The 23,598-nt window shown below is 40.4% G+C and overlaps 2 protein-coding genes across 2 annotated transcripts in view; both read left to right on the top strand.

Annotated features, from left to right (window-relative positions):
* LOC121962477 overlaps positions 1 to 4,399 on the top strand; it is a 28,500-nt gene extending 24,101 nt beyond the window's left edge. The window contains exons 3-4 of the mRNA XM_042512734.1: positions 79 to 168; positions 3,377 to 4,399. Coding sequence (XP_042368668.1) covers positions 79 to 168; positions 3,377 to 4,399 — 1,113 coding nt within the window. The remainder of the gene's footprint in view (positions 1 to 78; positions 169 to 3,376) is intronic.
* Positions 4,400 to 17,369: 12,970 nt separating this feature from the next.
* cnpy3 (canopy FGF signaling regulator 3) lies at positions 17,370 to 22,767 on the top strand. The gene is given in 7 exon segments (XM_042512476.1): positions 17,370 to 17,465; positions 19,456 to 19,584; positions 21,203 to 21,299; positions 21,530 to 21,652; positions 22,184 to 22,301; positions 22,406 to 22,578; positions 22,580 to 22,767. Coding segments are annotated over 6 exon segments (717 nt in total). The 5' UTR covers positions 17,370 to 17,465; positions 19,456 to 19,480; the 3' UTR covers positions 22,682 to 22,767.
* Positions 22,768 to 23,598: the final 831 nt, after the last annotated feature.

Raw genomic sequence — 23,598 nt, 5'->3', positions numbered from 1 at the left:
TATGTCCAAATACCCAAAATATGATCTAATATAGAAATATTTAGACAGTGAAGTAACCATGGCGACTGTCTCCAACAGGAAGTGATCCGGAGCCTGGTGAAGAGATACGTGGCGGCCATGATCCGCAGCGCCAAGACGGACGAGGGACTGACGGAGGAGAACTTTAAGGTGGGTGCTTTCTATTTGTAAAAAAAAAAAACACGTGACGAGCAGCTTGTTATCACAGTGACGGCTCGCGTGGATCCGAATAAATGAACAAAGGAAAAAGATGATAAAGGAAGAAAAACGAGCAACAAAAACGCCATCGAGTATAAACAAAACCATAAATCTGCCTGTTGATGTTGGTGAGTCTCGTCAGCGCTGATTTGTGTCCAATAAACAACGCAGGTTTTTATGAAGGCGGCGCCGCCACAAACATTTATCAACAGATATAAAGATTTTTTTAATAAATGCCGCCTGTCAGGCTTTTCCTCTCGAAATCGTCCGCTCTGATCAACAATAATTGACGGTCGATAATCTTTGAGAGGAGATCCAAATCTTCAGAGCGGTAAATTATTCTGAGCTCCAGATTCGGTTTCCCATAATGCCTCTGGAGCACTGCCTGGTCTTTGAAGTGGAACGCTCCTTTGGGCTTTTCAACGCAAAAACAACATCAGGTGCACACCGAGCTGAATCACTTTCACACCCTCTGTGTGTGTCAGTGTGTGTGTGTCAGTGTGTGTGAGAAATGAGTAGTCGTTAAAAAAAAAAGGCAGAAAGATTGTGTGTGTGTGTGTGTGCGTGTGTGTGTGCGTGTGTGTTTTGAAATGTGTATCTAACATCAGCTGCATGTTGAAGTAAATTATTCTCTGGAGAATGAAGCCACGTGTGCAGCATTTGGATCCCATATGGCGAGAAAGAAAAAAGCCAAAAAGAAGAAATAATTGAAGTTAGCGGAGCTGTTTGGCTCGTGGCTCGCAGGTACAGAAGCACAGAGCTGCAGCTGAGTTAAACAGAGTGAAAGTTTACATCTGCGTTTATGTTAATGTTCTCTTTAACGCTGAATTTAACCCTTTGAAACATGTTTTGTTGTTTGAAAACTGTTTAACCCTTTGAAAACTGAGCGAACTGGTCTGATTTCTTTAAAAAAAAAAATGGAGAAAAAAGGCAACTAGGTAAGAAATGTCCCAAAATGGCATTCATAATTATCGTGATTATATATTTAAAATTGTGTTAAGAAAAGAAAATGTATACATATGTTTTTGGTCACTTTCGTTCTTCCCTTTTTTGGGTCATTTCTGTTTTTATTTTTATTTTCTTCTTTATTATTTTTTGCTTATTTTCAGATAATTCCCTTTTTTTAAGTTAAGTTTTTTTTTTTTTTTTTTTTTTTTTTTCAATTTTTTGCAAGTTACTCAGCCCCCTCTTCCTTAATTTTTTGCAAAAAAACAACTTTCAAAGGGTTAACTATGTCCAAATAAAAGCCAGCATTGTTTCAACGAACTGAACACTCAACTCATGTTTGGTTTAAAATGATCTACTCATCACTTTTTCTTATGATGAAGAAAAAAGATGAAAGAATGAACAGCGACATCTCACAAATGCCTTAAAGAAATTTCTTTAAATTTGGCACAAACGTCCACTTGGACTCAATGATGAACTGATTAGGTTTTGATGACCAAAGGTCAAGGTCATTGTGACCTTGTCTGTCTCATTCTCATGAACACAATATTTCAAGAAGGCCTTTCGGGAATTTCCTCAACTTTGGCACAAACATTCACTTGGACTCAAGAATGAAATGAATGAAGTTGTTTTTCGACGATCGAAGGTCAAGGTCACTGTGACCCCACAAAACATGTGTTCATGCCTCCAGTGAGCTGTTTGCTGGAGGTGTCATGTTTTTGGTTTATCCGTCAATCCCATCCTTGTGAATGCAATATCTCAAGAACACTTTAAGAATTTTTCTTCAAAATTGGCACAAACATTAACTTCGGCTCAGTGGTGAATTTGTTCGATTTTGGTGGTCATGGGTCGAAGGTCACTGTGAACTTGCATCCCCCTCATTCTGGTGAATTCGATATCTCAAGATCGCCCTGAGGGAACTTTTTCAAATTTGGCACAAACGTTAAGTTGGACTCAACAATGCACTAATTAGATTTAAGTGGTCATAGGTCAAAAGACAAGATAACTGTGACCTTGTCCTTTTTTAAACTTGTGAACGTGGTATCTTTAGAACACCTTAAAGGGAATTTTTTCACATTTGGCACAAACGTTCACTTTGACTCAGAGATGAACTGATTTGATTGTAGAGATCTTCTGTGCTGCTGGGAAGACAATGTGTTTGAAGCGTTCATGTTTTAACAGACATGAACGTAAACTCAAAGTGCAACTTGACTCGTTTGCCGATGCATACAAACACAAAGCGGTAATTCCAGTTTTACGTGACGTAATTTTGATGGGTTTGCACTGAAACGATAAAATGAATTAAGTGAATAAAGCAATTTATTTAAGTGAGGAAGAGTTTGCTGGAGTCTTTTGCCTGAACTGACCCCTCTCTCTTCAGTCACTACTTCCTCCACTTATCCACTCTCTTTTTCTCTCTTTTGCTCGTCTCTTGACCTCAATCTTCCTCTCTTTACCACCATCCTCCCGAGTCCTTACCCTCCTCTTCACCCTCTGCCTCTACAAACTGATATTTCACCTCCCTCCTCTCATTCAGGCACCAGTCTCATCTCTTCCACTTCCCCTCGTCACCCTCTTCTCCTTCTGTTATTTATCTCGTGGGTTTCTCCCTGAATGTCAGATATTTATTCCGTTTGAAGCTTTAGATGAACTCTGCACCCTAAAAATGTCTTTTTCTGATATTGCAGTAATACTCAACTCAAGGCCCAGGGGCCAAATCTGCATGTGCCTAAAACAGCATCCAAAAGAGCTTGTTTATCAAAAACAGTATAAGTGGAGGATTCCCGCAGCCCCGACAGAGGTCTTGGCTAAACCCTTAATTTCGTACAATCCAAGAAACATCCTAACATCCTAGAAATGACCTAAAATCCTATAAACATCCCAAAATTTTAGAAATGTCCTTAAATCCTACAGACATCCTAAAATCCAGGAAACATTGTTAAATCCAAAAAACATGCAAAAATCCTGGAAATATCCTAACGTTCTTGTCGTACAATTGTAGAAATGTCCTAAGTTTACAGAAATGTCCTAAAATCCTTGAAGCATCCCGAAATCGTAGAAATGTCCTAAACTCCTTGAAGCATCCCAAAATCGTAGAAATGTTCTAAAATCCTAGAAAGATTTCACTTCTCTGCACTGAAACAACAGAGCAAATCTATAATAACGTCAATAATCACATGAAATTCACAATAGTTTTCTGTCTGTCTCTTTCCAGGAGTTGAAGCAGGACATCTCCAGTTTCCGCTACGAGGTCCTGGATCTTCTCGGCAACCGGCGTCCTCCCCGGCGAAACTACTCCTCCTCCAGTGAGACGACGAAAGATGATGGCGCCGTGGCCTCTGAGGATGACAGCGAATCAGGCGACGGCAGCGGAGGCCAGAAGTCAAAGGGCGTGACCTTCATGACCCCGCTGGAGGACGACGGGGCACCATCACCGACACTCGGCGTGTCAGCCTTGGTGCGCTCCATTTCTGGGATGACCCGGATGGAGGGAGGGGGCGAGGGTGAGGAGGAGGAGCTGGAGGAGGGCATAGGATGGGGAGAAGAGGAGGAGGAAGAGGAGGGGAAACCAAAGAGCAACGGGCTGAAGACGACCGTCATCCCTCCGTCCACCAACACCGTCCTCCCCTCCCCGTCTTCATCATTCTCCTCGACACTCTCCTCATCGTTAGCTCGTACGAGGAGCCGTCTGCAGCGCCTCTCGTCTCCAGGAGCAAAGGCGGACTCTTTCAAGCGCCTCTCCTACCTGTTCTCACGCTCCAAACGCAAAGCGCCACCCATGCCCCTCCCCCTCCAGTCCCCGCCTTCCTACACCATCTCCGACGGGTTGCTCCGCCCCCTGGGGACCCACAGCCACTCCGACTTCGGACTCAGTGACGTGACCAGAAGCGAGACTCACCTGAACGAGGTGGGCCGCTCCGTCGACATCAATAACCCCTCATTCTCGCCGCGGCGAACGAACGGGCGGGACTCGCTCCTGACGCTGCCCCTCCCGCCCCCATGCCCCTGCCAATCCCTGCACTGTGCTTCCAACATGTCCGAGTCCAGCTCACGCCTCCTGGACTCCAGCGAGGACGTTTTCCAGGGCGGAGGCGTGGGAGGAGCGGGCGAGGGCGGCGTGGATGGAGGCGGGAGAGGAGGAGGGGTGATGATGATCGGCGGGTGGGTGGGACCCTGCGACGATGTCATAGAGGACAGCTGTGAGGTCATAGAGGACTCTGTCACCACGCAGCTATAGGAGACAGGGACAACCAAACTGTTTTTCTTTGTTTGTTTGTAAAATGGCTGAACACATTCAGAGGAAGAGAGACGGAGAGAGAGGGGTGGGAGGGCGGGACGTCAGCGGGATCTGCTCTAGAACTCGGCAGGACGGGTTCCGGAATTCTGCGGTGGAATTCTAGAATGCAACATTTCCATGAAAAACGGAGCGCGCTCAGTGACGGTTCGTAACTCGGACGAAAAGGATCCTGAAATGGCAGATGTTCGTAAAGACAGTTTGACCTCATCAGGGAATCTAACATCTGGAATCCAGCACAGAAACATCATTGTCCTCTCTCAATTTAAGATTTTTTTAAAGGTTTATCTGCACAAAACAAAAGACAGAAATACAACAAAATATAAAAGATTAAATTAAAAAAGAATCTTCTATGCAGTTTAGATAGCAAGCGAGATACTAGACTAGCCCACTACCAAGCTGACCAACTAGCTAGAGAGCGAGACAACTTCCAAAGTAACTTGCTGGTGAGCTAACCCATCTGACGAGCTAACTAGCTAGGGAGCGAGAGAGCAACCAAAGTAGCTCGTAGTGAAGTAACACACCAGTCAATGAGTTAACTAGTTAGAGAGTGAGGGAAGTACTGATACAAAGTAGGCTAACTCACTGGTGAGCTAACCCACCGGTCACAAAGAGAACCAACTGGAGAGCACGGGAGCTACCAATGTATTTTGCTAGTGAGCTAACCTGCCAGTTAGTGAGCTAACTAGCAAGTGAGAGACCAAGGTAACTCGCTAATGATCCAGACCACCAGTCAGTTGGCTAACAAGCTAGAGAGTGAAGGAGCTAGTGAGCTAACCCATCAGTAAGCTAACTAGCTAGTGATTGAGTTCCAGTAGTACCTCGCTAGTAGGCTAACCGACCACTTGGTTTGCTAACTAGCTAGAGGGCATAGGAATCACTAAAGTAACTAGCTAGTGAGCTAAACCACCAGTAAACTAACTAGCTAGTGATTGCCAAAGTAACTCACAAGTAAGCTAACTCACCAGTTGGATAGCTAACTAGCAAGAGAGAAGGGGAGCTGAGAAAGTAACTCATTAGTGAGCTAACCCATTAGTCTGTGAGCTAGCTAGCTATAAAGCAGGGGAGCTAGTGAGTTAATCTCTCAGTTAGCTAACTAGCTAGAGAGGGATTGAGCTACCAAAGTAACTTGCTAGTAAGCTAACCCATCAGTTAGTTAGCCAACTTGCTAGACAGCATTGCAGCTAACCCACTAGTCAATGAGCTAACTAGCTGTAGAGCAAGTGACTCACTTGTGAAGTAGCTAACGCACAAAAACACCACATTTCCCAAAACATTTCCAAAAAGCAAAATAACATGTCTCAAAACACTATAACATTTCCTAAAACAAAACAATATCCTTTTTTTTAAATCACAAAATCTAGCCAAACTATCTTTATCAATGTCTGCCATTTCCCACGCATGCCGGAAGAGAGCAAAGGAAATTTAAAGGGAGAGTACCATTTTTTTTCCCTTCGTTGCTCTGGGAGCTTCAAAAAAACGCATGATCATTATTACGGAATTACAAGCAAAGCCAAAGTGACTTTTCAAAAAGGGGGAAATATCGTGAAAAGTTTAGTTTTCAACACTTGATTTCTTCTTTCCCTTTAACCAAACTTCAAACCTGCAAGCCGAGTTTTAAAAAATGGAATTAGAACCACTGGAATTTGAATGGAACGAGCCTCACTTTTACCTTCAGCCAAATGGAATGAGCCCCGCTTTCACAACGAATTGCAAACGGACAAATGGAATAACCTCCCCTTTAACTGTGGATGGATGTAAGGGAACGACGTGGTGTCGAAAGCCTGCACCCTCTCTCTCTGCATCAACAAGGGCCAAGGAACTTTATTTTATCCTTATACCAGTTATACTAGTAATAATAATAACTATAATAATAATAATAATAAGAGACTTCTAATAATAGTAATGAGGACTATTCTGGTTTCTAAAGACTGTCTTTGCTTCTCTTTGAGTTGCCTACGATATCCTGGCTTCTCGTTCAGCTCTTCCTTAATAAGTACACTTTAACCTGACGAATTAAAATATACGGTGATGTTTATTGTGAAGAGGAGGGATGGATGGATGGATGAATGAAAGAGAGGACAGAGGAATCAACGGAGGAGGTAAGAGAGGAAGAGACGGAGGAGACGAGTTTGCCTTTTATCTGGGAAATCTATTTTAAAGGGAAATTTCACCAGAATTTCATCAGAATTTTTTTTTTCTCTTGAGGTCGCTCAGCGCGGCGACTTCAAAAAAAGTTGGCATGAGCAGAGGCTGTTGAATTTTACTCTGGTTAATATTACGACTGTCAGAGGCAAAGTAGAGAAATTATGCATGTTTGATCAAAAACTAAAAAAAAAAGAAACACCGTTACCTGCAACACACACACACACAGAAACACACACGGGAAATATCAGCGTGCGATGAGTAGCTCCTGGCCAAATGTTTCGCCCGTTATTAGATCTCTCCAGAGTCCTTCACCGTCTCCATCAGCGCCTTCGCCCATTTTCTTTCTCCGCACCTTTCCTTTTTTTCTCCACAAACACACTCTCTCGCCGCGACCTCACCACCAGCTGTCTTGGCAGCGGCGGCGGCAGAAAGCCTCAACCCTTTTTCGATGAATCAACATCCCAAAATGTCACAGTGTAACCATGGAGACCCGATTACCCCGCTCAGCATCCTGTAATCATAATGTCACGTCCAGAGCCAGGCGCCGGCGGGCTTCCTGGCGCAGGCAGAGTGCGTGCAGCTGAGTGTTTAGTGATGACACCCGTCGATTTTTAAAAAACAATCCATCTGATGTCGTTTTACATCCCCAAAAAACCCACAGACAGCTTTAACCCTTAATTTAACCACCAGACTGTTCTCACGGGGAAAACGACACCTTACGCTGTGTTTTCAAAAGCAAAAAATGACGTGTAGTTTTAGTTCCCGGACTAGAAGCTCAGCCAGGGTTCCTGCAGATCCTAAAAAGTCCTGAACCTTTAACACCTGGATCAGCAGTTCCATTGAGCTCCATTCAGAAGCCCTTTACTAGAATTTAAACCTCTAAAATGTGAAAATTGTTTGCATTTGTTTTAAAAACACAAGAAAAACCCATAATGAGCAACTTGGCAAAAAATGTCCCACTAACTGCAAAAAAAAGTATAAAATGTGGCTTACAGTGGATTATTGGATATAATTAAAAAACAAGACAAAATGTCCCTGAAAACTATATTTACAATTCTTTTAATTTTTTCGTTACATTATTAAATTATATATTTTTATTTAATAATGTAACGGAAAACTGCGTTTATATTTTAGAGCAGTTTAAATTTCAGGAAAGGAAACCGTGACCTTTTAAAACGAAATAAATGTCACGTGTCATGCTGGAAACAATGCTGCTGTTCACCTAACATGCAACATTTAATATCCACTTCAGCTCACCACACACTCGGAGACTGAAACTGCAGATAAACCGGAGCGCCTGGATTCTCTCGGTTACCACGGCAACCAGCCTGCATGTCACCACCCCGCCATAATCAGGGGCACGTGGCGCCTCGCATGCACCGAGCCGGAGGGCTGTGAGATTTTTTTTTTTATTGTTGAATTAAGTGAAGACTTTTATTTTGAAATGAACTCAGGGATGCAGACCGAAGAGTATTGATCGATTAAAAGGATATCTGTCACCGAGACTTCAGGGTCACCGCTTCTTATTAACACACACACACACACACACACACACACACATACAGTATAGATGGGACTTGGAGGGCCACACGTTATTAGGCAGCACAGATGATAATCAATCACTCTTATAGATCAATATCGATTTGTCTTGTGTGATCCCACTGTGTCTCTTTAACCTGCTGCAGAATGTGTGTGTGTGTGTGTGTGTGTGTGTGTGCTCGCTCGCTTGGCACCGGGATTATTGATCCAGCCACATTCTATGATTAAGTGTTGAACCTATGATTGATGTATATCTATAACACTTGTTTACAATGTATGTGTGTGTGTGTGAGTGTGTGTGTGTGTGTGTGTGTGTGTGTGTGTGTGTGAGAGAGAGAGAGCATCATTGCAGGAGACGTGTCTTCTAAAGGTGCAGATGGGACAACAAACACACACACACACACACACACACACACACATACATTGTAAACAAGTGTTATAGATATACATCAATCATAGGTTCAACACTTAATCATAGAATGTGGCTGGATCAATAATCCCGGTGCCAAGCGAGCGAGCACACACACACACACACACACACACACATACAGTATAGATGGGACTTGGAGGGCCACACGTTATTAGGCAGCACAGATGATAATCAATCACTCTTATAGATCAATATCGATTTGTCTTGTGTGATCCCACTGTGTCTCTTTAACCTGCTGCAGAATGTGTGTGTGTGTGTGTGTGTGTGTGTGTGTGTGCTCGCTCGCGTGGCACCGGGATTATTGATCCAGCCACATTCTATGATTAAGTGTTGAACCTATGATTGATGTATATCTATAACACTTGTTTACAATGTATGTGTGTGTGTGTGTGTGTGTGTGTGAGCATCATTGCAGGAGACGTGTCTTCTAAAGGTGCAGATGGGACAACAGACACACACAGACAGACACACGGCTGCTGAGCTGTAAACGTTTGAGGCGGCTGCAGCAGCCTGCAGTCCACTTTGATAACCCTGTGTGATCTCTTTAATGTGAATCACACACACTCACACACACACTTACACTCACACACACACTCACACACACTCACACTCACTCACACACACTCACACTGCTCTAGCAGTCCTATGTGGCTTCACTCTGCCTCAAAGGCAAGTGAGGACAACAGTCTTGTCCTCTGTTATAGATCTGAAGTGTGTGTGTGTGTGTGTGTGTGTGTGTGTGTGTGTGTGAGAGAGGAGGATTGTTGCATCACATGAATCCATCGGGACTACCTGCAGACACACACTCAGCTTCAACAATGAAACACACTCGTTCAATTCTCATTTGTAAAACAGAGAGAGCGTCAGAGGAGGTTTTAATTTTTGGAAAGGTTAAGACGTACGCTTGGGTGTTTAATAATTCATACCTTCCCGAAATTTCCCGGCGTTATATAGAAAATGACGGTATAAGTGTGCAGCACTAACATCTCACCCCGGACAGTGAGTGCGCTACTTAATTTGAATTTAACTTTCTTTTGTCACACAAAACTGATTAGGCTTAATTTCCTCATTAACTAACTAAAACGCAAACTTCAAAGTATTTTCAGACGAATAAATACACAACAAAAACCCAAAAGGCTTAATCACCTCATTTACTCATAAAACAAGCTTTATTCAAACTCGACAAAGACAACATAAAACCCAAACTGTTTGGTTACTCTTGTTAGTAATCTAGTTAGTAAGTCCACTGTCCCAACAATCACCAGCTTAAGTTTGGTCGAAAAAAATCCTTAATTTACCGAGTTAGATGTAAAAAACATGCCGTTATTCTGCATGATCCACCTGTTGGCTGCCGGCTGTTTACAGTCCTGTAACTTCTCCCTCCACCACTAGGTGTAGCTGTGTCTTTTGACTCTTCTGCCTGTTCCACCAATAGAGACTGAGCTCTGGTGGTGCACGCTGTGCACTACATGCAATGATCAACACTTTGTTCTGGTGACTGCATATTCCTAAATGAAACCTACCTCTGCATGACACCGTATATACTACTTACCTTTATACTTATCTTTGTACTTACCTGCAATGCTTGAATAAGAAGGATGATTCGTACAAAGCTCAGTCTTAAATTTGGCAAAAAATTATCTTGAAAAGGTCTTTTAACGCTGTTGGTCCAGTCTGATACTTGTGAACACTGCGTCAGAAGGTTCGGAGGTTAATGTGTTACTGAAAAGCAGCAGAATTAGGGTAACATTCTCTATAGACATAAAAAATGTTAAAAAATATATTTTTTGTTAATATATCACCTTATATTTTCATTTAAAAATGAAAATCTCAGGCCTCAATTCTTTGAATGTGACTTTGGAAATGTTCTTTCTTTGTTCTCAGGTAACATTGTGGGAACATTTATAAAAGAACATTCTCTCAACATTACCAAAACATCCTCAGATTGTTGCAGTTATAACGTTACATCTTTGTTTAACCGTACACAAACATTATTCGAAATGATAAACATCTTTAAAACGTTCTTTGAACATTAGATTAAAATGTTTTCTTTAAAACATTATTGCAACTTTTAACTAAAGTTAGCCAATGTTTTGGGAACGTTTCTCGCCAGCTGGAAGGAGTAATGTTTCAGTTTTTTGTGTTGATCAATAATCTCATCATGCGTCATCGTTATTTCGTTGCTGTGTGAAAAAAAATCTGACTTCCTGTTCCGAAAACGCCGAAATGATTTGGCGCTGCTACTCATCACACACAGTGACAAACACACACACATATATACACACACTACAGTATATCATTCAGGTTCCCCTCTCACCTTCTAAAGGGATTTTGAGCTTTAAAAATAAAAACCTGTCCTTGTTTTTCTTTGTTTTTTGGGATTTCCACATGGATGAATGTATGACTGTGTTATTTTTCTAGAACCGGACGGCTAGCGCACGTTGTTGACTCTTTAATAAAGGCATCCTTAGAAAACTGGGCTGTGGTCCGACTGTTTTTTAACTCCAATCCCTTTTCAATCTCCGCTGATCTTTGAGTCTGCTGCTTCATCTTTTGTTTTAGGTTTCAGATTATTTCAGAGTCAAACAGCATTAACAGCTGCTGATTTCAGGTATTTGATGCTCAAAAAGGTTGGGAAGCAGATGAAAGCAACTCTTCTCAACCAAGTGCCAACCTCCTCAGGACTGAAAAATGAAGCCAGCGTGGATTTGCCAAAGGGCCAGGACCATGCCGGGGCTTTAACCACCTGGAAAATGTGAGGTCAGTCGCTGGCTGCTACTATTGGCGCCAACTTTCATGGGTTTGGAGGCAGTTTGCATCTGAAGCTGATCACCAGAAATCCAAACTTTGGAGCTGATCTTCTTCCAGGTGTTGTTTTTCAAGCGTGTACAGTATTGTCCGTGGAGCAGATGTAAAGCCGTGCGCTAGAATCATCAACTTCTCCATATTTACCAACACTGATATTTATAGAAGAAAGGGAACATTTCTACCAGCTGTGATTTTTTGTTCCTCGTCACATGAAGCCCTTTGTCATTCTGGAGTCGTCAAACACTGCAACTTTTGCAGTGCTTTTGGTGTAAGATCCTGACGCCAAAAGCCACCTTTTGTGTCTACATAATACGCCACTGAATGATGTCAGCTGAGAACACGTCCGAACAGAACCACCCGCAGTGTCGTTACATGCTGCCTGAAGGCCTGGACGGCATTACAGGATGTTGGGCGGCGTTACTTGAGAATGTGGCCGGACAGAGCCTGTCAAGTCTGCACAATACGCCGCTGGACAGCTTCGGGCTGAAAAGCTGTTGGTAATGACGTAATATAAAGAGTACGAGTGTCCCGATGGGCGGGCAGGATGAGCAGTGCATGCATCCAACAAGCCTAGGACTTTCAAGCATGAATCTGGTGTTCGCTTCTTGTCTGAATGTGATGTATTTTTTCTACGCCGTACCATGTGCCTCTTTTGCCTAATCCTAACCATCATGTTCATGTGCCAGTGTGTGCGTTTGTTGACGTCCCGGCATTGGGCGCCATGTCCTTTTGTTGCCTAAACATAACCACATGCAGCATCATCCGAGCATATGCTTGCGTTGACATCACAGTATCGCTAACCCAGAACGTTAACAGCAGACACAGAAGGGTAATTAGAGCGTAATATGTTGATGCGGCAACGTGATGATTTGGGATGAGATGTATTTTTTAGTTCTGTGAGTTAATTGTAACATTGTGGTCGTCTAAAAAATCTCATTCAGAATTTTGTTGTACTTAAAGACCCTTTATGGAGTTTGATGGTCCATTTTTCGATGTTTTATTGTTTTTTTAGCCTGTTTTTCAATAGCAAAAATTAGCATTATCATCATCACAGTTAACCATTGTGTAAATGCAACATGCTAACATCCAGATAGTTGCAGATTATAGGGTTAGCCTTACCCATTTGACAAAAATTTGGTCACCTCTGTTTGCAAAATAAAACTGTAGAGGCTTCAAAATGGGAGTCCACAAACCAGTGGGTGAGGTCATGGTAACTATGTCCATCAAATATTACACAGTTATGTTTACACCTCCAATTTTGGCACAAACCTTGGGAATAGTTTTGGGTTTTTTTCATTTTCATGATTAAAATGGAAAATGTTTTCCTGAAATAGCGTAAAAATGCTGCACTCAACAGCAAGAAACAAAAATTTTGCATAAGATGATGAAGAGTTTTGGGTGAAATCGTGGTGAGTTCAGGTGAGCACTTTTTCATATTAGAGAGGAGAAATCGAGCTAATGAGAGATGGAACAGAAATTGATCTTAAAATGAACTCCTGTTCACCTGCAGAGATAAACTGCTGCCAGCAGCAGCGTCTTTCACATGATTTAATTTTAAGAATCCCCCCTCCCGTCTCAGCCTCCAAACACCTGCTAAAGTCTATAAAAAGAAGCTACAAATTCAAATTACTGTCGACAAAAGTCGCTCTTAACAGGAACTCTCGCTCCGTCTGCTCCCGCTCTGCAGCTCGGGTTATTTTTAGACCCGTTTTGAGACGAGGACTCACTCTGAGATGTCTCCGACTGTCTCCTCTGACAGAGCGAGTGCAGCGAGTTGTGAGAGACTCGCTCACCATAAAGACTGGAGGATCTAATGCCAGATAGAGTCTGGATCCATGTAAATCAGGTCAAGTGCAGCAGATTTGAACTTATGTAAGCAGTAGGAGGTTTACATGCACTGTGCTGTGAAGAGATATTTATTTATTTAGATGATTCTGTTAATGTAAATGCCCCCGTAGTTGCATAAAATGGAAAATTTAACACACGGTTCTGTATTATGTCCCTTGTGAGTTGCTGTAGGGCAGGAAAAACGTTATGCTGTTACACCATCTTTCAAAACACCAGATAAAATATTGGCATTTCTGCACGCCATGGATGTTACATATGTACATTATCCTTAAAATGTTGTGTTTTTACAATTCTGTGGTTACCGCATGGTCAGGTTTAGTGAGGCAGAAAAGGTCATATTTTGGCTTAAAAAACCTGTCACAACCACGGCCGGATATAAAGCAATTTCAGCTGCTTTTCATGCCATTATCTCTGCAAATGCACCAATAAGTACATTTCGATTGTGTTAATCCGACTAAAACTCGACTTCTAAAATACGTGTAAACATGTTAGTCCGGCTGAAATTGTACTAGGTCAAATTTCTCGAAGTCAGCACCGAGATAATGTGGTTGGGCGTCGATTTACTCTTTCATCAACAGCAGACGCAGAAGGATATCTTTGGCGTAATATAAAGACGCGAAAGTTGACTGCATGATATTTTAGTGTGTGTTTTAGTTCACAAAACATAATTGTAACATTTTGGTCAACATCTGCCGTCTTTCCATAACCTCAGTCATCCATGGCAGCGTGTGCTTTTGTTGACGTTGGTCGCCATGTGTTTTTGCTGACATCACAGTTTCGGCATCTCAGAGCGCAGAAGGATACCTGGAGCGTAACATGTAGACGCAAAAGCGGCAATGAGTGACGACTTTGGCTGAGAACGTGTTGGTGTATTATTTCCTATTTTCTTTTTTTTAAACTGTTTAAATTTGTGCGACATTTGGATGGAAACTCTGCGTTTGTAAACTACTGGAATGGAAACCAGCGTAACAGCAGTAACTGTGAAATGTGGGGCTTAACGTTCGCTGAATTTCTTCTCGCATTTTGCCCAAATTTCAGACTTTTATATTATGTAAATGTTTCATAACTTACTGATGACTAGTGTTTCAGCATTCAGATGTTCACTGAAAACATGATTTGTTTTATCACAAAGCCTCTGATCACCTCTGTTCTCGCTCTTGTCTGGATGCTTTTAGCGATCGGGCTGGTGTCGCTGTTTCAGATCAGCGTCTGTGTTCGTGCGTTCAAACTGTTAAAAGCTGCCTCATTTTTTTGAGCTGGTTTGAGAGCGAGAGAGCTTTTCAACAACCTGCTATATAATCTGAATGTATTATTATTTTATTCAAGGAACAGCTGAAAAGGAGAGCAGCGGAGAGAGAGAGAGAGATGAGAGTTTTTTTTAACAAAGCCCTCGCTTGCCCGTTGTGTGGGCTGCACCGCTGAATAAAAACCAGCTTTCATCTCTTTCTCTCTCACTCTCTCTACATCAACCTCCCCTCCACCAACTCAGTGTCAAGTTCTGCTATGAGACACACAGCGATCTGTGTGTTTGTGTGTGTGTGTGTGTGTGTGTGTGTGTGTGTGTGCTGTGGAATGAGAAGCTGGCTGTCCTTTTGGCAGGCAGCAGTAAACTGAAGCACCTCTCAGAAAAAAACTGGACTATTATTGAACTACTGAGAAACGCTCTTATCTTACTGTGAAACACAGCACTTTATTCGCTCTCTCTCTCTCACACACACACACACACACACACACATAAATGCAGTCACACACACATTCAAGCACACAAATTGACAATGTCCCCCAGGATGCATGTGCACTCACAGACGTGTTACTCCATTAGAGGTTTTTGTTGTTGCGCACTCTTTTCTCAATAATTTGCACATTCCTCCTTGTTGTTATTTCTTTTCTTACCAATTTATTGTGACCGTTATGCATCAAAATACTGAGGTAAAATCCTATTATGTGAAAGCCTACCCGCCAATAAACATGACGCCAAATTTTCATTCCAGCACAACTGCCAGAAAAAAAGGTTTGCATTGTACATGTCTGCAAACCACAGATACGTTTGCACAGTATTATGTAGCGTACGCACTAAATACATTAAATACATTAAATGCATTTAATTTTTGTGTTTTAACAATGCTGCGGTGAGATTTTCACTTGGTCATGGTTTGGTAAGTAGTATGTTTCGGCTTAAAATACCTAGTTGTGGAGGGCATTTCCCCAACAGGAAACGCAGCAATGTCTCGGTGAAAAGCTTTCACTTTTTATGGAATTATTTTCATACTTTGTCCTAAAATCCAAGAAATGTCCTAAAATTTGAAAAACTTGAAAAATGTCCTAAAATACTAACTTTCTAAAATCATTACAAAAAATCTTTAAAATCCTAAAAATGTCCTTAAATCCTTGAAATGTTCTCAAATCCTAGAAATGTCCTAAAATACTTAAAAGGTCCAAAGATAAGAGAAACTTCCTAAAATTAAAAAAATCTTAAAAATCCTAGAATTGTCCCTAAAAATCTCCTAAAATCTTAGAAATGTCCTAAAATCCCAGAATCATTCTGTCCTAACACCTAAAAATATCCAAAAGTCCTAGGAATGTCCAAAAACCCCAAAATGTCCTAAAATCCTAGAATCATCCTAAAATCTTAGAGAAGTCTAAAAACCCGAGAAACATCACCTAAATTTGAGAAATGTACTAAAATCCGAGAAATAAACCCAAAATCATAGAAACGTGTATTAGGCTGCTGTGATGAAATGAAATGACAGGATATTCTCATTGCTGTGTGCAGTCTGTAACAATAACGGCTCATTATTCATTTTTAATGATTATTGTCATTGTTAAACGTAACAACGGCTGCATTTTTCCCCACCATCTGATTTTTTACACTTTCGTACACTCACTCACACTCACCTATTGGCACGTGGCGAGCGGCTGGTTTAAGTCCAGTGACCCCAAACCAGTGAAATGTCAGCACGTGTCACCGTCGGCAGCAACCCGGTGTTTACATATCAGAGCTCTGATAACGGTGGTCCTGAGAGGGCACCCCGAGCACACACACACACACACACACACACACACACAGGGTTCGTTTTAAATTCAGTGTTGCATAACCGGTGATAACTTGCTGTGCTTTGGGTATGTGCATGGCCCCCTCTGTTGGATAAAACTGAAAATTGCAAAATAACGGGTTAACACTGAAGTCAAAGATTCATATAAAATAATGAAGACACAAGACTTGATTTTTAAAAACTGACATCACACCGGTGTTAAAGACATAAACATAACTTCTTCATTAACAAACATTTTATCATTATTATTATTACTACTACTACTAATAATAATAATGGTGACAATAATAATAATAATGATGATGATGATGATGATGATGATAAAAATAATAATACTAATACAGAAGAATTTTGGTAATTCTGAGTTTTTGGGGTGTTGTTGTTGTTGTTTATTTAATTTTTACTTAGTCAAATTTGTCAATTAATGGATTAGCCAAAGAACAAGCATTTTATTTATTTATTAATTATTATTATATCTTTTTTTTTTTAACGTACTTACTACTACTACTACTACTACTACTACTACTATTTTATTTATATTTTTATTTTTTCATTTAATTTTGAGTTGGGTGGGGGCAATTTTTACTTTTACTTTTCATACTTTAATTACATTTTCCTGATTATGCTTAGTTACTTACCAAAGTAACATTTCCAAAGCAGGACTTTTATACTTTCAACAAGATTTTTCAACATTGTATTTGGGTGTACATGTAGGTATTACATGGTATTAGTACTGGAAGAAAGTAAACTGGATAATTCCTCCATCGCTGGTTTCACTTCCCGTTTCCTTAAAAAGGCTCAGAGTGATACATCTTCATATTTACCCCTACCCCCGCTCTCTGCTCCTCCTCTGCCTCTGATTGGTCCAGCCGCTGCCACTTCTCCCTCTCTGATTGGCCCGCAGCTCAGCGTCCCCGTCGCGCCCATAGCGGAAGTGAGCACTTGTCGGTTTGGTTGCAGCCGTGAGGAACCATAGGAGGATGTAGAAACCGACAGAAAACGGTTATTTCCGTCTTTTTAGGAGTAAAAAACGACATTTGTGAGTAAATAAAGAGCCAAGACGGAGCCGACGACATGATTTTTTAGCGGCGTACGTGTCGTTTTTGTCGATAATCTCGTCGGTCGGAGCGGCGAAGAGTGCAGGGGACGATGACTGGGTTCATCTCCCCAACAAAATGTGAAGGTAACTGCGGCCGTTAGCAGAGTTTGGGTTCCCCGAAACAGGCTCCGAGGGCCTCCGGGGGCCCACAGCACACCGAGGAAACGATTTAATGTCTCTGTAATTAACTGTGTGCGGGGTTTTAACTAAGGAAACGCTGTTATATAATTAAACCACTCAGATTAACAGATCCGCGTTACATGTCAAACCACAACATACCAGAACCAGGGGCACGGTCAGGACGCTTTGTGTGGGGGCCACATTTGGGAAAAATGAAGGGGGGGGGGGCGGATCCTGGTGGAACGTTTATCATGATTGCAGGGTTGGGGGGGCTGGGGAGGGTATGGTGCGTGAGTGGAGTTCTTGTCTTATTTGTGTGACTTTTTTTTGTTTTTTTGCCCCCCCCCCCCCCCTGACTAATTTTGTATTGTTCACTAGGTAGTGTATGGACACAATTTGCTATTCTAGTGTTCTGCTAGGCTCTTGAATTGTTGAGTAACGCAGTTGCATCTTGGCGGCTGGAGGTTGTGATTGTGCGGGTCTTTTAATCTCATTGAGTGTCTCATACGATGTCGTAAACGCTCACAGCGCTGCCTGGCGCATGGTTGTAAGAAAAACCTGGTATGTGTACTGCTTGGTCGGATTAAGTTGTTGAAGCTTATCGGTTGTGTGTTAGTTTTATTGATCTATAGACATGGGGTTCTAGGGGTGGGGATATTTTTTCTTTCGTTTAGTTTGTTCCGGTCCGATCTTGTGGACTATTATCAGAATGCCGTGCCGGTATACGTTGAGTTTGGTGTCCATGAATTGGGAGGGGGTGGGGGTTTTTTTTTTTTTTTTTTTTTTTTTTTGTTGTGCATGGTGGGGGGGTTGTGGATCGAGTCTACGCAACTTGTTGGTTTTTTTTTGGACTTCGGTCAGAGCCCCAACATTTAGGACCGGGATTTTGGGACATTTCTTGTAACTTAGGACATTTCTACGATTTGAGGATGTCTCTTGGATTTTGGCACATTTCTAAGATTTAAGGACATTTCTAAGATTTAGGGAATTTCTAAGATCTTAGGACATTTCTAGGGTTTAGGCTGTTTCTAGGATTTCAGAACGCTTATTTGATTTTTGGATGTTTCTCAATTTTTAGAACATTTCTACGATTTTAGGATGTCTCTTGGATTTTGGCACATTTCTAAGATTTTAGGACATTTCTACGATTTTAAGATGTCTCTTGGATTTTGGCACATTTCTAAGATCTTACGACATTTCTAGGGTTTAGGCTGTTTCTAGGATTTCAGAACGCTTATTTGATTTTTGGATGTTTCTCAATTTTTAGGACATTTCTGGGATTTTAAGACGTTTTTCCGATTTTAGGACGGTTTTAGGATTGTTGCACATGTTAAGGATTTTAGAACATTTCTATTTTTTAGGACATTTCTAGTATTTTAGAGCATAACTAGCACTCTAGAACATTTCTTGGATTTTAGTGTGTGTCTAGGATTTTATGATGTTTCTCGGATTTTGGTATTTTTCTAGAATTTTATGACATTTTTAGGATTATAGGATGTCTCTTGGACTTTAGCACATTTCTGAGATTTTAGGACATTTCTAAGATTTGTGGACATTTCTAAGGTTTAGGATGTTTCTAGGATTTCCGATCACCTATTGGATTTTTGGACGTTTACAGTTCTCACATTATAGGATGTTTCTCGCATCGTGTCACAGTTGAAAAGTTGTTATTACTTCTCTTTTTTAAAGTGACACAGTTTCTAGTTGAGCTTGTATTTCTGATATTTCATGTATCCCCACACGTTTATATCTGTAATAGGCTGATGATGTGAGCGTTACATTTCATGCGGACTGAAACAACCAACAGGAACCTGCAGAGTCTCTGAACTGAATCCAGACAACCTTAAAAACAGTAAATGGTGTTTATTTAAAGAAGGATGTGTTTTTTCCAGGTCTGAAGAATCTGGTTTTGTTTTTTTTTGTTAAAAAAACGTCACCTCTCTTCGCTCTGCAGTGTGTAAGTTTGTCAGTATCGAGAGATGAAGTTGGCGTTCGATGAGACGGGGAAGACCAAAGAAGTCATCAACAGGAACTACCGCTTCATCGACAGCAAGGGGGCGCCGCCGATCAAATACAACAAGTCGTGAGTGTCTCCGTTTGACAGAAGAGGGTTTCAGAGCTGCTGTGTGAAGAGGGACAGAGTCTGCTGCTGGTTCTGGATCTTTCTGTGTCTCTGTCTCAGGCAGCAGGGGACAGGAACTTGGTCAGGATCAGTTCCTCTGGTGGAACTTTTTATAGAACGAGGAAACCGCAGAGCTGCTGTCGGTGCTGTGAGATAACGTCGACTTTGAGCCCAAAAAAGTCTGAAACTCACAAATTCAAGACTTTAAAAAATATGTTGAATTCAGTTTCTATTAGACGTGTTTGTTTAGTCTCTGCAGCAGCTCTGTAACAGAGTCTAACACTCTTCACCTGACAGTTAACTCCTGCTGGCCTTCATCAGGTTTTGCCCAAATTTACCTTCACAATCATCGTTATGTCCAGTTAGAATTGTGTGATTTTTGTCCGTCGTTTTAATGTTTAAATTCGTCTTAAATCTCACCTTTCGCCAGCATCTAAACCTCTGAAATATGAAAAACATGAGAAACGCAATGAGCAACTATGAAAAAAATGTCTGCAAATTGCAAAAAAATGAATAAAAGGTGACAAAAAAAAAGACCTGAAAATAAGAAGGCAGAATTTTTACATATTTCACACATCTGATGTGCCCAGTATTGTTTATTATTTATCTGATGTGCCAATAATAGTAATAAAATAAATTAATAATAATAATAATGATAGTACATAATTATTATTTGTTGTTTTATAACAATGGCAATAAATAACTTTTTTATATTATCAAAAATATAGGGGAAAAATGTCCAGAAACTTAATTATTAATTCTTACAATATATAAATAAATTTATGTTGCACACACACGTGTGTATTTTTCCCTATATTTTTGATCATATAAAAAAAGTCAAAAGTTATTTATTGTCATTTGTTATAAAACACCAACAATTAAAATAACTAAAATAATAATAAGAAAAACATTTTCTTGAGATCACATTCTTTATTTTGTTTTTTTTTTTCTTTAATTTTTATTTTGTGTTGCTTATTTTCAGATAATTTCTTAATTTTTTATTATTGTTTTATTTATTTTATATATTTTTTTTACAAATTTTGTGCTAATTTTTTGAGCCACGTTATTCCTCCTATTATTCTGAAAGACATCAGGACTATTTGCTCACGTTTCAAAGGGCCTAAAAAGTAAATATTCAGGTTTTTCTGCAGAGTCACTCTTTTCCTAAAGTGCAGCTGCACCTCGTCGTCGTTCTGTCTGAGTTCAGCTTCTCTGTGTTTGCGTTCACATCCGTGTTGTTGCTGTGATCGCTCAACCGAAACGCTGTCTCGAATGTTTCAATGTAGTTTAGTCAGAAAAGTAAAAGTAACACTACTACTGCTACCACTAAATATGTATATACGTATGTATACACATCATATCGATATTTTCTTATTTTATTGTCAGATTATTTAATTTGATATATATATGATTTTTTGTTTTTCTGTCGTCTTTTTTCTCTTTGTAATTATTGGCTCTGTGGACATGGAGAGAAACAATTTCAGTCCCTGTCTTTAACAAACACGTCAGAAATAACAATAAAGCTGACTTTACGATCACGACTAATAATACCGATCTTTTTCCCTCCGTCTCTCCGCAGAGACCTGCGATTCATCGAGGTTGTAGAAAATGTGTGTCAGAGGCTGTTAGAGTACAATCTGCACAAGGAGAGAAGTGGAAGCAACCGCTTTGCCAAGGTCCGTGTGTGTGTGTGTGTGTGTGTGTGTGTGTGTGTGTGTTTAGACTACAGAGAGAGAGATTTGTTGATGTTATTTAACGTGCAGCTGTGCTGCGTTTAAAGGCGAAGCTGCATTTGAAGTTATTTTCATGTATGTCGGCAGTGTTGAGGATGAAAATGTTTCTCTGTGTGTGTGTGTGTGTGTGTGTGTGTGTGTGTGTGTGTGTGTGTGTGTGTGTGTGTGTTCAGGGCATGTCGGAGACCTTCTCCACCCTTCATGGTTTGGTGAATAAAGGCGTGAACGTGGTGATGGATATTCCCTACGAGCTGTGGAACGAGACTTCAGCAGAAGTGGCCGACCTGAAAAAACAGGTGTGTTTGTGTTCAGTGAAATGACCAAAAATCTTGATTTTTAAATCAAATTGTCTTTATTGTTTTTTTTACTTAAAATTTTCTTGTTTTATGTTATTTAGAAAACAATTACAATCTTTAAAAAACTTTTAAAAATCATCAAACATTTAAAAACGCCAAACTTTTCTTTTAAATTGCCAAAAAAATGTTTTAAAGAAATTAAAAATCCCAATTTTATTTTCTTTAACAATCACTTAAATCTTTTTAAAGAAAATGTGCCTTTCCAAATTTTAAATAGTTTAAAGATAATGAAAAAAGCCAAATGCTTTTCTTTGAAATTTGTCTAAAGTGTTTACGTCTTTTTTTTCTTTTAAAATTGCAAAAGTTTCTAAATAAAAAAAAAATAATAATAATAATTAAAAAGGGCCAAAATGTTTACTTTAAATATTGTAAAAAAAAAGCCAGAATATTGATAGTCGTTTCAGAGAATGTCCGGTCCTTAAAATGTGCCTTAAAATCATGAAAGTCATGAAATGTAATTGTGTGTTTCAGTGCGACGTGTTGATAGAGAAATATGAGGACGTGATTGAAGACTGGTACAAAGGCAGCCAGGAGGAAGACCTGACCACATATTTATGTGAGAAGCACGTCCTCAAAGGACAGGACACAGGTAACACACACACACACACACACACACACACACACACACCTCTTCATTTCTTTGGTCTCTTTTTTCCTTTTATTTATGTCGACTCCTCTCTTCCGTCTGTCCAGCCTGTCTGAACGAGGACTGGACCCCAAAAAAGAAGGGAGACCAGGCGGCTATTGCAGAGGACAAGAAGAAGAAGAAAAAGAAGAAGGGAGGGAAGAAGAGCGAGGGAGGAGACGGCAGCTCGGAGGGCGAGAAGACGACCAAGAAGAAGAAAGAGAAGAAGGTGAAGAAGAAGAAAAAAGAGCAAAGCCGCGGCGGAGAAGACGGACGGAGGGGCGTCGTCGGACGAGGACATCCAGCCGCCGGTGCCTCTGTCCGGGCAGAAGACGGAGCTGTGACGCCTCCGGACGACCCGGATCGGCCCGAAACGAAACGCTTAGTAAACGCAGTCTGCAGCGTCTTTGTCCAAAGTGACGTTCACGTCGCTGATTTTGCTGAAATGAGGTCTCGTACTGTTACACGCGGTTTCAAAGTGTCCGAAACACGTCGCCGTCTGTGAGAAATCCGCCCAGGCATCAACATTTACGACCAATTATCAAACTGAAGAGCTTTTAAAGATTCATTTTGTCACTTTTTCCTTCAGAAATTCGACTTTGGCAATGAGCAATTCTGCAAAAACATGTTCTGCAAAATGCAAGAAATCAGCAGATGAAGATTTTTTTTTTTTAAGGCTGGAAAAAAGTCCACAAAGGCGATAATTTTAAATATCATCACAATGTATTTAAAATTATTTTACAGAATTGTTTAAATATTTTTCCACAATTTCCAGAGGTCATTCCACTGGGCTTTTTTGTGTTTATGTTGTTTTGCTAAGAAAACAAACAGATTTTTAAAAAAAAAATGGTTTTGGTTATTTATTTGACTAATTTCTTGCTAATTTTTGGGTCATTTTCCCCATTTTTTTTTTAAAGAACTCAAGCTAATATTCTCTGGTTTTAAAGGGTTAACATATTTGACTATTTTTACATAATTTTAACAAAAACAAAACAAAAAAACAGTAATGCTGAAAGGATTTGTCAATCATTCCATCAACAAAATTAATCAACAATTTGGACAGTGGATTAATTGCAAAAATCTGGTTTATGTGATTGTTTATTACATACAAAAATTGAAAGACCATTTGACATTTATCAAGTTAATTGAAAAATAATGAATTGCATCATTAGTTTAAGTCTTGAAAAACATGAAAAACTAACAGCTGTATGCCGACAAACAGAGAGCTCGATGATTTGACCCTCAGAGCTGCAGATCTGAA

This window comes from Plectropomus leopardus, chromosome 23, assembly GCF_008729295.1.
Source record: "Plectropomus leopardus isolate mb chromosome 23, YSFRI_Pleo_2.0, whole genome shotgun sequence".
Classification (NCBI taxonomy): Eukaryota; Metazoa; Chordata; class Actinopteri; order Perciformes; family Serranidae; genus Plectropomus; species Plectropomus leopardus.
Note: the sequence above shows the minus strand (reverse complement) of the source record. Positions and strands in the feature narration are given on the sequence as shown.